Source organism: Mirounga leonina, unplaced genomic scaffold (assembly GCF_011800145.1).
Source record: "Mirounga leonina isolate KUSES-001 unplaced genomic scaffold, KU_Mleo_1.0 Mir_170, whole genome shotgun sequence".
NCBI lineage: Eukaryota > Metazoa > Chordata > Mammalia > Carnivora > Phocidae > Mirounga > Mirounga leonina.
The window spans coordinates 13,945,442-13,957,506 of NW_023270433.1; the positions used below are offsets into that span (position 1 = coordinate 13,945,442).

A 12,065-nucleotide genomic window follows, 5' to 3' on the forward strand; every position below is an offset into this window, starting at 1 on the left:
TGTATTGTAGGATAAAACAAATAGCTAATTAGGTTAAGATTTTTACTGCCAGAGAAGAGATATAAATTTAAAGACAAAGAAGCAAAAATCCTGCCATCCTTGATTTGGAAATATCAGTATGAACTTGTGTTACATTTCTTATTAAAAACATTTACTTTTAGGCTTTAAAAATGTCCACTCCAGTACCAGTGAGCACCTCTACTGCCAAATTGTGGTTTCTAAATACCTTTTCCCACTAACAGGAACCAGGACTCCTTGGAGAAATGGTTTGATTCTAGGTCTGGGGCAGGAAATGTACAATATGAGCTTAGAACATCTTTTCATCCTACTGGAAAAGAGGGGAAAGAGGGAGTAAAACAGATTTACAGTGGTTCTCAAATTATGGTCCCTGGGTCAGCAACATCAGTGTCATCTGGAAACTTGTTGGAAAGGCAAATTTTGGGGCCTCACCCCAGATCTATAATCGGAAAGTCTGGGAGTGGGCCCCAGTGGTCTGTTTTTACAAGTCTTCTTAGTAGCCCTGAGAACCACTGGATTGAAAGAAACTTGAGACATATCAACTGCAAAACATGGAGTTTATTTGGATGCCGATGAATTGGACCAGTTGTTCAAAAAAATGAAATTATGATGGGCTCAGGGAAATGTCTCCTGACGTACATGGTGATACTAAGCAATTATTTTTTTTAAAATAATTTTTTATTTAAATTCAATTAATTAACATATAATGTTCGTTTCTGGGGTACAGGTCTATGATTCATCAGTCTTAAATAACACCCAGGACTCATTACATCACGTGCCCTCCCCAATGTCCATCATCCCAGTTACCTCATCCCCCCACTCCCTCCCCTCCAGCAACCCTCAGTTTGTTTCCTATGATTAAGAGTCTCTTATGGTTTGTCTCCCTCTCTGGTTTCGTCTTGTTTCATTTTTTTCCTCTCTTCCCCTATGATCTTCTGCCTTGTTTCCTAAATTCCACATATCAGTGAGATCATATGATAATTGTCTTTCACTGACTGACTTATTTCACTTAGCATAATACCCTCTAGTTCCATCCACATCATTGCAAATGGCAAGATTTCATTTTTTTGATGGCTGCGTAATATTCTATTGTGTGTATATACATCACATCTTCTTTTATTGTTGTTCTAGGTGTGGTGACAATGTTGTTTTTCTTTCTAAAGAATCTTTTTTCTAGAACTATATATGAAATATTTTATGGACATGAAATATGATTGCCTTCTGGGGTTGAGTTTAAAAATACTTTTAGTGTGTGGGTGGGTAGGGACGTAGATGAAGCAGGTTTGGCCATTATTTGATAATCACTGAAGCTGGCAGTTCATTATCCCATTCTTTCTACTTTTGTGAGTGTTTGAGGTTTTTCATTATAAAAAAGAAAAAACCATTCAAAAAGCCAGCTCCGGGAGTCAGGCCCAACACTTCTGAGTCAGCGGGTGGCCTCCTGGGAGGGGCGTGTGTCCCAGCTCTGAGCTGGGCTCTGTGGCCTGAAGGAAGAGCTGCTCTGTTGAGCTCTCCTAGGTGGCAGGCACTCTGCCCTACACGCAGCATCTCCTTTCATCCCTTATGGGAACCTCCAGAGAGGTAGGTATTATGTTACCATTTTCCAGACGTGAGAACCAAAATTCCTTGCTTTATCATCACAGCTGGAATGGACCGAGCTGGGTCTTCTAGCCCTGTTGTTTTTGCCATGGCACATTCATCCTGTAAAAATGAAGACTTTAGTTCAGAGGAATAGCAGACATGCAGAATTAAAATGCCTTGTTTTAAGTTCTGGATAGAAGATGGATAGGATATTTTGGGAGTGCAAGTGAAAATTTAACCTTCCAGTTGGCAAAGGGTCTCACAGCACCTACTCTGTGCCAGGTGCTGGGGGTCAGAAGGAAGAATTGAGTCTCGGGAGAAGAAGCAAACAAATAAATGATCAGTTAAATTCAACATGAAATGGGCAATGACGAGGGAAGGACTAGGCGTAGTGAGTATCCAAAGGAGCAGTAACCAACCTAGACTTCCGCTGGGGAGGAGTCTCAAGGAAGGCTTCCTGGAGGAGGTGTTGCCCAAGCTGACTTTTGAAAGAGGACTAGAGGTTAGCCAGGCAGGGATGAGGAAACCATGGTCCATCCTCAGGCATCATCCCCTTTGTATCTCACTCTAGATGGATGGGGTCAGGGATTATCCCAGTTCTACAGCCGTGGAGAATGACTTTGTCCCAGAATGTGTGGTCTGGGAAACCATGACCTGACACAAATCTTTGTGGGCTCTTAGCGTGAGGAAGAGAATCGGAGAAAACCTGAGGTTTAAATTAGGATCTGTTTTGGAAGAACAGTTGACGTCCTTGTAGCTGACACAGTTGGTTAATCTTGAAAGTAGGTTAAAGCAGGGAATCAAGAGATGATACATACCTTAAACATCATAGTTTAACTGAAAACAGTTAAATGTACATTCATTTGCCATTCTTTTGATGTAGGGCCAGGACCTTTTCTTTGAATGTAGGTCTGCTGATGAGGATTTCACATCTCCTTTCTTTCATAAACCACATCCATAATGTATGTGTGTCACTTCCAATTTCTGTATTTTTAAGATGAAGAAAAAATGTAGACACTTGTAAAGCAACTTGAATATAGAATTCTTCTAGATTACGTTCCTCCCACATCTTTCATAGTTGATTCACCCACACCTAATTTGCCAGAAATGTGGTTTTTAGTGACTTGACTTTATCAAGTCTTTCCTGAGACATATGTTAGTTTTCATACAACCAATTCTCTCTTTTCATATACACATTTCATGGGTTTACTTAATACTTAATTAAATCCCATAACTGATTGCAAGTAAACTGCCATAAACAAGTTTGGGAACAAAGTTAAGTGGGGTTCCTTGTAAGTTGGCAGCCTGATGTCTCCCCTCTGGGGAGCAGAGGTGTTTCCCCGTCGCAGAGGGTGCCCTGTGCCAGCATGCCTTAGGGGGGGTGGCTGGAGGGGGGAGGTTGATGAGAAAGGAGTGTCCTTAACTCTGTGAACCAGCTCAGCGGAGACTGGTTAAGAGAGCCTGTAGACTGTGCACATTTCACATTCGAGGTCTGGGAACTCTGGCTGCCAGTGGGTGGCGAGCCAGAGTTCCCCACACCTCTCAAAGATGAAAGCTCTCCTGAGGATCATACTCTCCTAATCATAATTTTATATTCTCTTTTTAAAATTTATCATTAAAATTTTTTGTTTTAATGATCATTATAGTTTTTGTTAAAAAGAAAAAACCTCAAACAATTCTGATAAATTTTTAAAAATGAAAAATAAAACTTCCAAATCACATCTCTCAGAGATAAATCACTATGAACGTTTTGATGTTGTCTCTTTGTTCATCACATTTTTTAGACATCACATATACGTCTATGGATATAAATCTATGTATTCACTTTTATTAAACAGGAATGCCTGGTATACAATAGCAGTTCTGGGCTCTTTTTGTCACTAATTATGATCTTTCAACATCAATAAATAGAGTTCTACAAGATTTTCTTTTAAGATTTTCTTTATTTCTTTGAGAGAGAGGGGGGGAGGGAGAGAGCACAAGCGGGGGGAGGGGCAGAGGGAGAAGGACAAGCAGATTCCCTACTGAGCAGGGAGCCTGATGTGGGACTCCATCCCAGGACCCCCAAGATCATGACCTGAGCCAAAGGCAGCCCCTTAACCGACTGAGCCACCCAGGCGCCCCTACAACATCATTTTTAATAGCTGCAGAATTATGCCATCGTATATGAGTACCATGATTTACTTATGCAGACCCCTGTTGAAACAAACCAGGTTGTTTATTGGCTCCTACTATGAACAATGCTGAGATGAACATCCAGGAACATAGGTATCTTCTTGTGCTTATGTGCTTATTGGTGGGGGTACATGCCTAAGTATAGACTTGCTGGATCAAAGGGTTGAGCGCATTTTACGGTTTGGTAAATCTTGCCAGGGCGTTCCACCCGGACTGTGCCAACTCGCAGTCCCGCTAGTGCTCCCAAGAGTGCTCGCCCCACACCCTGGCCCCGCTGGATTTTCCTGGTTTTGCCAATCTGACCAGCAGAAAATGGCTTCTAGTTTTCATTCAAATATTGCTGTTAGTAAGGTTGAGCATCTTTTTGTATGTGTTTTAATTCTTTCCTATGTGTTAGGGTGTTTTGTATTCTTTGTTCATTTTTCCAATTCCTTTTCTCTCGAGACTGGAAAAATGAAGGCAGAGATCACCAAACTACACAAAAAGCTGTTTGAACAAGAAAAGAAGTTGCAAAACTCTGTGAAGCTTTTGCAGCTGAGCAAGCACCAGGAAAAAATCATCTTTGATCAGTGTAAGTGAGCGGTTGGGGGCGGGCCGCTGTGTCTGACCACTTCATGCCTCTGAGGACTAAAAACCCCCTCCTGGACACCCACTTGGGATTCCAGATCACCTGTCATCATGCCTCCTATTTATGGGTTTCCTTTCATACTTCGTCCTTTCTGACCTGCACAAATAAATTCACTTAACAGACCTCAGTGGAGAGGCCACGTGCTGCCAGCGACTGTCATCTCTTTGGGGAGACAGGTGCATGGCGTGTGCTTTGACAGGAACATGTGTGGGGTAGGGCCTTAGGCAACACCGAGAGGGGGATGGGGAGGGCGTCATTCTGTCCTAGAAGGTCGGCTTCTTGGACACACGGACAGCTGAGTCTGCAGGAAGGAGCAGGTGTGGGTCAGATGGAAAGGGGGCAGCGTGGACAAAGGCAGAGTGGTAAGAAAGAAGGTTTTGGATGTGAGAAGCCTATGCCAGTTCACGTGGCTGGAGTAAGACTGCAAGTGGCAGGTTGAGGCTGGAGGGGTCGCTGGGACTGGGACTGCATCGTGAAAGGCCTCAGGGTGCAGGCCCCGGGCCGGTCGTGTGCAGGGCAGAGCACGGACCTGTTGCTGTGTGTATGGGAAAGCCTTGCTGGTGATTGCTGCCCTGGTCCGGGCAGGCCAGAAGGAGGCCTCGGCCGGGCCGTGAAGATCCAGGGGGAGGGGATGGTTTTGAGAATTACTTCTCAGGGCAGATACAGAAACTCAGGCTAAATAGCATTTGTAACGTCACTGCTCGTCCTGATCCGGGAGCTTCAGAGATGGTGGGGAACAGGTCTCTGGCCCCAGTAGAAACCCACAGCATGGGTGCACCGCCGAGTTTCTGCCGGTGCCTGTGGGTGTCACAGCCCTGGCCCAGCCTCGCTGTCTGCCTGTCCCTGTCCCCGTTCTGGGAGGGCTGCCGACTGGGGCTTTCCTCTGGAGCTACCTGCCTGCTCCATGCTGCTGTCTTCTCCAAGGCCAGCGTCGTTGGGGCATTTCTGAGAAGCACAGAACGTAGATTGTTGTCGGGTAGGAGTTCTTAGCTACCCCCCAAGGAACCTTCTGAAGCAGACTCCGTGAGATTGGCACAGTTGGAAGTGTGGAAGAAAGATGCTCAGTCGTGGGGCAGGTGCTGACTTTGTGCTCCATGCCCCCGTGCCAGGCTCTGGGCACAGAGGTGAGCGAGACAGTTCCTGCCAGCACAGAGCTTTGGCTTAACGGGGCAGAAGCAAAAGTTAGCTGCAGGGCAGCACGTCCCCAGCAGCCTCAGGTGGTTCAGGGCTCTGGACTGATGGGGTCTTGAGGGATGAGTAGGAGTTAGAGAAGGGGTAGGGACAGGATTATGGCAGGTGGCCTCAAGGGTGGGAACTCAGTATTCAGGAACCTACTTGGGATATGCCAAGGGATTTGGTCTGAGGGACAAAGCGAAAGAGCTAAGTAGGGTCCCCAGGGGCCTGTGGACGGACTCAAGAATGAGTGACAGGAGTCAGTGTGGCCCATCGAGTCTTAGAAGGTCCTTGTGGCTGAGCAGTGTGTGGGGGGGTGTGTGTGGCAGGAGGCAGAGAGACCTTTTGGGGGCTATGGCGGTCCCCCTGATGACAGCAGGGAGGCCTGGCAGGGCTGGGGCAGGGCCATGGAGGGGAGGGGATGGTTTTGGCAGATTGTCAGGAGGCAACCCTGGCCGAGTGGTGGCTGTCGCAGGGCTCTGGCCCGGGCTTCCCGTCACACATAGAGTAAAAGCACTGGCGGCACCTCTGGGGGACAGCGCCAGTCGTGGTCATGTGTGAGGCAGCTGTGGAGCACTCGGGTAAGACCCCCAGGGCAGCAGGGGGTGGGAGGTGGCGATTTTGCGCAGCCCCCAATCCAGGGACAGTAGGACTCTGCAGTGGCATCTCTCCGTGGCAGCCCCGAACAGTCACAGGGCTCATGAAATTCACCTCACTTGCTGGTGAGGAGATTTTGGAAGTGGGCAGTAGGTTCAGATGGGCAAGTTACTATGGTCGATCCAGCCTCTGAGCCCCACGTCAGTGATCCTGGAGTCATTACTGAGCACAGTTCAGATTTCCACACCCCTGTGTGACCTGGAATAAATGACTTTAACTCCCTGAGCTTCTAATTCCTCATCTCTAACCAGACACAGTAATTCCAATGGACTCAGGTTGGCCAGACAGGCCTGGGTTCTAATCACAACTTAGTTAGAAGTGCCTCAGTTTTCGTATCTGTAAAATGGGATGGTAATGATACCTCAACTTTATTGTGCTTTTTTCAGGAACAGAGCATGTGCTCAACAAACACTAGTTCTCTGCCTCCTTTTTCCCATGAGTTCAGACTGGATTCTATGAGTACAGGTGGCAGGCAGACCGTTAATAGAAAAACCACAGATGTCTCATACCACTGCCCCCGCTAAAGCGGTGTCACCCATCTCCGTGTCTGCAGGGCTCGGCTCAGAGCCGGGTGAGGGGTTTCCCAAGGTGGCCCAGCTGGTGGCCAGCCCTGGCCTGTGATGACTCCAGTGCCAGGCTGTGTAGCTCCGCCCAGTGAGCCAGGTCCTTGGAGAGTCCCCGAACCTGCCAGCCTCAGGTCTGCTCCTGGCTCTGAAGGATGAAGCGAAAGTTGGTGTAGTGTCCCCTCCTCTGCCCCCCTCCCCCACCATGGTGACCGGGAAGAGCAAGGGCCCGGGGCTGGTCTTGACCAAGCTGAACACCTCGTCTGCTCCCAGAGTCTGCAGGGGAAAGGAGGGAAAGCTGTCACGGGGAGACCCAAGGGCCCCTGCCATTTCCTTGTCACGTGACCTGGAACCACGGCCTCACCTCCAGCCTCTGACCTAGGGATGCCGCCCGGACAGACTTGGGGGTATTCACTGAGGTCACAGTCGGCAAGCTGCCTGTCACGAGCTAGACACCGAAGCTGGTGGCTTCTTTGTCAGCCCTCTGCTGAGGTGGGAGGAACCCTGCGTGGAGTTGGGCAGTCCTGGGTTCGAGTCATGCCTCAGCACTGGGCAAGCCTGGATTTGGGACGAGCTTGTTACTGCTCTGTCTCTCGGGCTTCTCCTGGCAGCAGGGATTTCCGGGCTCTGGAAGGTGAGCAGTACTGTGCAGATGTGAGGCCCTTTCATGCTTGGGGCAGGTGAGCCCTCGTTCTTCACGGGGAGTCTTGTGCTTTTGGTACCTCTGGTCTCCTTTCAGTATGATTTTAAACCTCTACACCTGGGGTACCTAATCTTTTCTGGGTCACAGGCCCTTTGGCAAGTCTCAGAAGAGGTAGGAGGTCTTTCCAGAAGAACGCATCCACCCAGATACGTGCAAAGATTTGCACATAGTTTCCAGGGATTTAGGACCCCTCCTAAAGCATAACCCCGGACCCAGGTGCAGAACTCCTGCCCTGTGGCATGGGGGTGGAGGGCGCAGAGAGACAGTGGGCACCTCTGAAATCCAGTTTGGCCAGTTAAAAACAGCCCACACTGGCTATCTCCCCCACCCACCCCCCGGGTATCACAGATTGCAAACAGACTTTGTTACTTCGTTGGAAATATTTTGTGAGGCAAGAAATAAATATTTTCCCAAGGCCACCACATGGCTCCTCTTCTGAAGGAGGCATTGGGGAGTTGGACTGTGTGTGCATTGATGGGGAGTCTGTTTCATACTTGGGCACCATTGGCCAAAGGCCCAGTTCCAGAAGCCTTGACTCTGTCTTCCCCAGGGAGTAAGCGGATTCCATGATCCTCACCGAGGCATGTTTAGAACGGACCCCTGATAGGGCCAGAAATCTCTTCAGTGGTGGCATTCCCACCGCTGCTGGTGTTTGTGTTGGACAAGAAAAAGGATTCAGGGAGGAAGCGGCCTCACTTTACAGTTGCTGCCCTGAAAGGCAGGCACCCTGCTTCCTCCCAGGGCTCCTGATTCACTGAGCATCTGCCCTGCACACAGTTTAGAGCATCTGATCGGTGGGACCTCTGGACTCGTCCCATCCAGGGAATCACGTCGGGTTCTTCTCCCAGCTAAGGACATCTAAGGAGAAAAAAATGCCCAGAGTTCATGCTTTCCCCCAATTGATTTGAACGCCTGCTCTGAGGGTAAAAATTGACTTTGCAGAACTGCCTGTGACCCTTGCCTTGGGCCTTGGCACATGGGCTTGCTTGGGGTTGGACACACCCCCTTCCCAGAGCTGTGCCTCAGGAGGGCCTAGGAGACCAAAGTGTGTGGGGGCTAGGCACGGGACTCTCCCCTGCCCTGCACCATTGCCCTCGCCCTTCGGACCCATAGAGGTGAGCCCCAGGGTTGCCTGGGCATGCACAGGCTTTGCCGAGCCTGAAACACGGGCTGGTATCGCTGTGAGGTTGTGGCTTAGCATGACCTCGAGGAGGTGACTCTGGCCCACCATGGACTCTTTGGTCTTGGGGTGTGTGATGGGCAGCTGGAGCCTTCCACACCTCTCTTGGGTCTGGATGCTTCTGGCTTGTCCACATGTCTACCTGACCCATTTGGGGTTCAGGGGGTGCTTCCTCCCAGCAGCCAGCTTTTACACTGTCTCCCTGAGCATCTGTGTCTAACAATCCCATTCTTTCTTTCTTCTCAGTGGTCGTAACCCACAAAATCCTTCGGAAGGCCAGAGGAAACCTGGAGGTAATGCCCCTTTGAGTTCTGTTATTGGAAGCCCATTTGGGGCATGGGGAATGGGCGCCGGGCAGGAAGTGACTTCTTTTGAAAAACGAAGCTGAAGGTGAAACCAGGACACACGTCTTCCACAAACAATTGCATTTTTCCACCAGCAGCACATAAAAAGTTTTGTTTTATTATCGTGTGTTTTCAGGGCTTGTTCTAATTATTACATTTGTTGGCTATTTTTCCGAGTGAGAAATACAGCAAACAGTGCCTGGCGCGTAGTAGGTGTTTGATAAACATCTGTAGAAGGAATGAATACAATACGATCTTACCTCACTGGGTTCTGTAAATATTTACTGAGTAAACAGTGTGTCCTTGAAAGTAGTTTCAGTGTAACAGTTTCGCCTTGAACTCTGCTGGGGATCTTATTACTTGGAGGCCCTCCATGGGACCTAAAATTCTCCTTTTCTCCCTCCCTTTTCCTAGCTTAGGCCTGGGGGTGCCCATCCAGGAACATCCAGCCCCAGCCGACCAGGCTCCTGAGGAGAACTTTCCAGCCAATAAAGCTTGTGGTTCCCACTGAGCTCCCGCTGTGGCTTTGTTACAAGTGTGGTTTCGATTTATGGAGGGAAGAAAAGGACTGTCTGGCTGAAGGAAATCTGCTTTTCCCTTTATGTTTTCTCTCCTAAAGTCGGTTTAAGGGTTGTCGTCAGACAGCGTTTGGGTGCCCAGCAGTGAGGCTCCTAACAGGCCCCGAGCTCTAGGGCGCTGGGCGCTTTGCCTCTGGGCTGTGGTGTCATTGCTGAACACACGGCGGCCTTCGTGGCCACCGTAGATTGGCTTCGTGCTCAGCCAGCTCCGTGGTGGGAGGCTCCTCACTGAATGGTGCATGTCAACTTGGTGATTCAGTTACTTCGTGCAGAGCCTGGAAGCCCAGGGCCTGAACTCCAAAGCGGGACAGGCCAGGGTCTTGGGGGTGGCACGGCCCTTGGATACCTCCCAAGGTCTCTGCTAAGGTCACTCAGGTGTCCAGAGAGGAAGGACAACGTGCGGCATGGCCGGGCCCCGGTATCTGCATCTGGCCTGCACTGGGCAGTGTGTGGTCATGTCCCAGAGCCATCCCCTGAGGGGTGCCGTTCCCAGGGAGGAGAGGTCCGAGTAAGGCCCGGAGCAGGGACTTGTCATGCAGTGACCCCAGGATGATGGTGCTCTTTCCATTCCACTGTCCCGTCTGTCCCATAACATTGCCTGGTGGTTTGCTACGCCCTTGTCATTGACCTTTGTGTTTAATCATCCTTTGTCTTTGTCATGAGCTTCCTGATGGCTGAGAAGTCAACGGGGTAGGGCTCAGCCCCCTTTGCAGAAGCCCACCGTACCCCACAGAGGCACTGGCAGACCGGGCTCCCCCAGCCCATGCTCTGTGCTCAGCTCTGCTCCTTCTGCCTCATGGCCCCATGCTCACCTCAGTGCCAAGGAGCAGGCGTCCGCTGAGCAGCCCATCATCGGGGAGCACAGCGAATCCTGACTCCACCTCCCTCTGTGCCCATGCCGGCCATCATTCTGGGGACTTCGGCGTCTGTGTGGGGGACACTTCAGTTTGCTTTTCCTCTGCAATCACTCATTCTGACACTTTGCCCTTGTACCATCGCCTCATGTCCGTCAGCTTGCTCGCTCCTTGTCCCCTCCTCTGCTTTGACCTCTTGGAGGTCCTAGTCTCTGGTCCCTTTGCCTCTTTCCCTACCCCTGCGCTCCTTGTCTTTAGTTCCTCTCCCGCCAGGTTTCTCGAATCTTGCCTGCCACATCTGAATTCCTTTTGTGCCCTGTAGCAGCCGAGGTATGGCGAGAAAGCACCATCTGCCCCAGGATGCTGCCCCGCCTGAGACAGTTTGACTCTCGGCTCCAAGCCCAAGTCCCTAACAAGGTGTACCAGGCCCTGCTCTGCCCAGTGTGACTTGTCCAAGGCCCTGATCCCTTTTGTCCTGCCAAACCCCACGTTGTATTCTCGCTGCTGTCCCCGCAGCTCCGCGGACACAAGGATGATTTGAGGTGACTGTGAGCCAGAGACATTGGGAGTGGAGGGGCAGGCCTCCCATGCCGGGCTCCCTGCCTCTTGGCCTTGGTTTCCCATGAAGTGCGGGGGTGGGGCAGGGGGTCAGTGGGGACCTGCTCTGCTTGGGTTCCTGTCATCTGAGCTTTCTTCATGAGAAATATTTGCACAGATGTACCTTATTTTAATACATGCCAGTGTGTGAAAACTGATATGCGCATAAAATAACGCGGCAGCCCCTTTTTCGAGAAGTTCAACAAATGGATTCCTCCATGGAAGCTCCCATCTGCACACGAGGTGGCTCAGCGTGCTCCCGCGGAGGCAGCAGGAGGTTTGGCGCCTCGTCCCAGGTGGCATGCTTCCCTTACCAGTCTCTCTGCCCCTCTGTCCAGTCCCGGTTATAGTCGTGAGCCTCAAACTTTGGAACTCGCTGAACAATAGGAGAAGACAGGGGGAGAGTCCCCTTAGTAAATGCGGGAGCCAGGATTTGAGCCTGAGTCTGTCAAAACCTATTCTCTGTCCTGTCCTCTGGATTATCCTGTCTCCCCAGAATGCTATCTATTCAAAAAACTGCGGCCCTTCCTTACAAACCAAAGTATTCTCACTATCCTTTCCAACAACACGTCTCTGGGTGACTCTGGCCCCGGCGACCCACAATTGAATTCCTCGACACAGCAGCCCCGAGAACCACTTGTAAAGGGGCTGGGAATGGAAGAGTGATCTTGTTAATAAGCTCTCAGCATTATGGAGGCAGACCTGCCTGGGGGCTGCCGACCCTGCCAAATTGCCTCTTCAATCTTGGCCATATTTTAAGTCTAACTCAAAAATTCAATTATCAAAATTACTCATCCCGTCTTCTGAGAAGCCCAGGACTCTGCCTTAGGGGCCAGACATGTGTACCTCTTGCCACTGATGAAGCCTTCCCGACTCACTCTGTTGGCACCAGGTGGGCTGGGTATGGGCAGATCCAGAGACCCAGGATCTTGTCCTGGCCCTCAGGGGGTCCTAGTAGGACTCGGCCTCCGTTTGCTCATCTGCAAGATGATGATGCAGAAAGATAAAGATAGA

At 50.2% G+C, this 12,065-nt stretch overlaps 1 protein-coding gene across 7 annotated transcripts in view; it reads left to right on the plus strand.

The window, feature by feature from the left end:
* The window catches only part of CDK5RAP2 (CDK5 regulatory subunit associated protein 2), a 183,592-nt gene extending 173,523 nt beyond the window's left edge, over positions 1 to 10,069 (plus strand). For 2 of the 7 annotated variants that reach the window (XM_035015953.1, XM_035015955.1), the window contains exons 36-38: positions 4,219 to 4,345; positions 8,925 to 8,971; positions 9,437 to 10,069. In XM_035015953.1, the coding sequence (XP_034871844.1) occupies positions 4,219 to 4,345; positions 8,925 to 8,971; positions 9,437 to 9,493 (231 nt within the window). In that variant the 3' untranslated portion in view covers positions 9,494 to 10,069. The remainder of the gene's footprint in view (positions 1 to 4,218; positions 4,346 to 8,924; positions 8,972 to 9,436) is intronic. The other 5 variants (XM_035015950.1, XM_035015956.1, XM_035015951.1 and 2 more) reach the window with 3 other exon arrangements.
* The last annotated feature ends 1,996 nt before the right edge of the window (positions 10,070 to 12,065 follow it).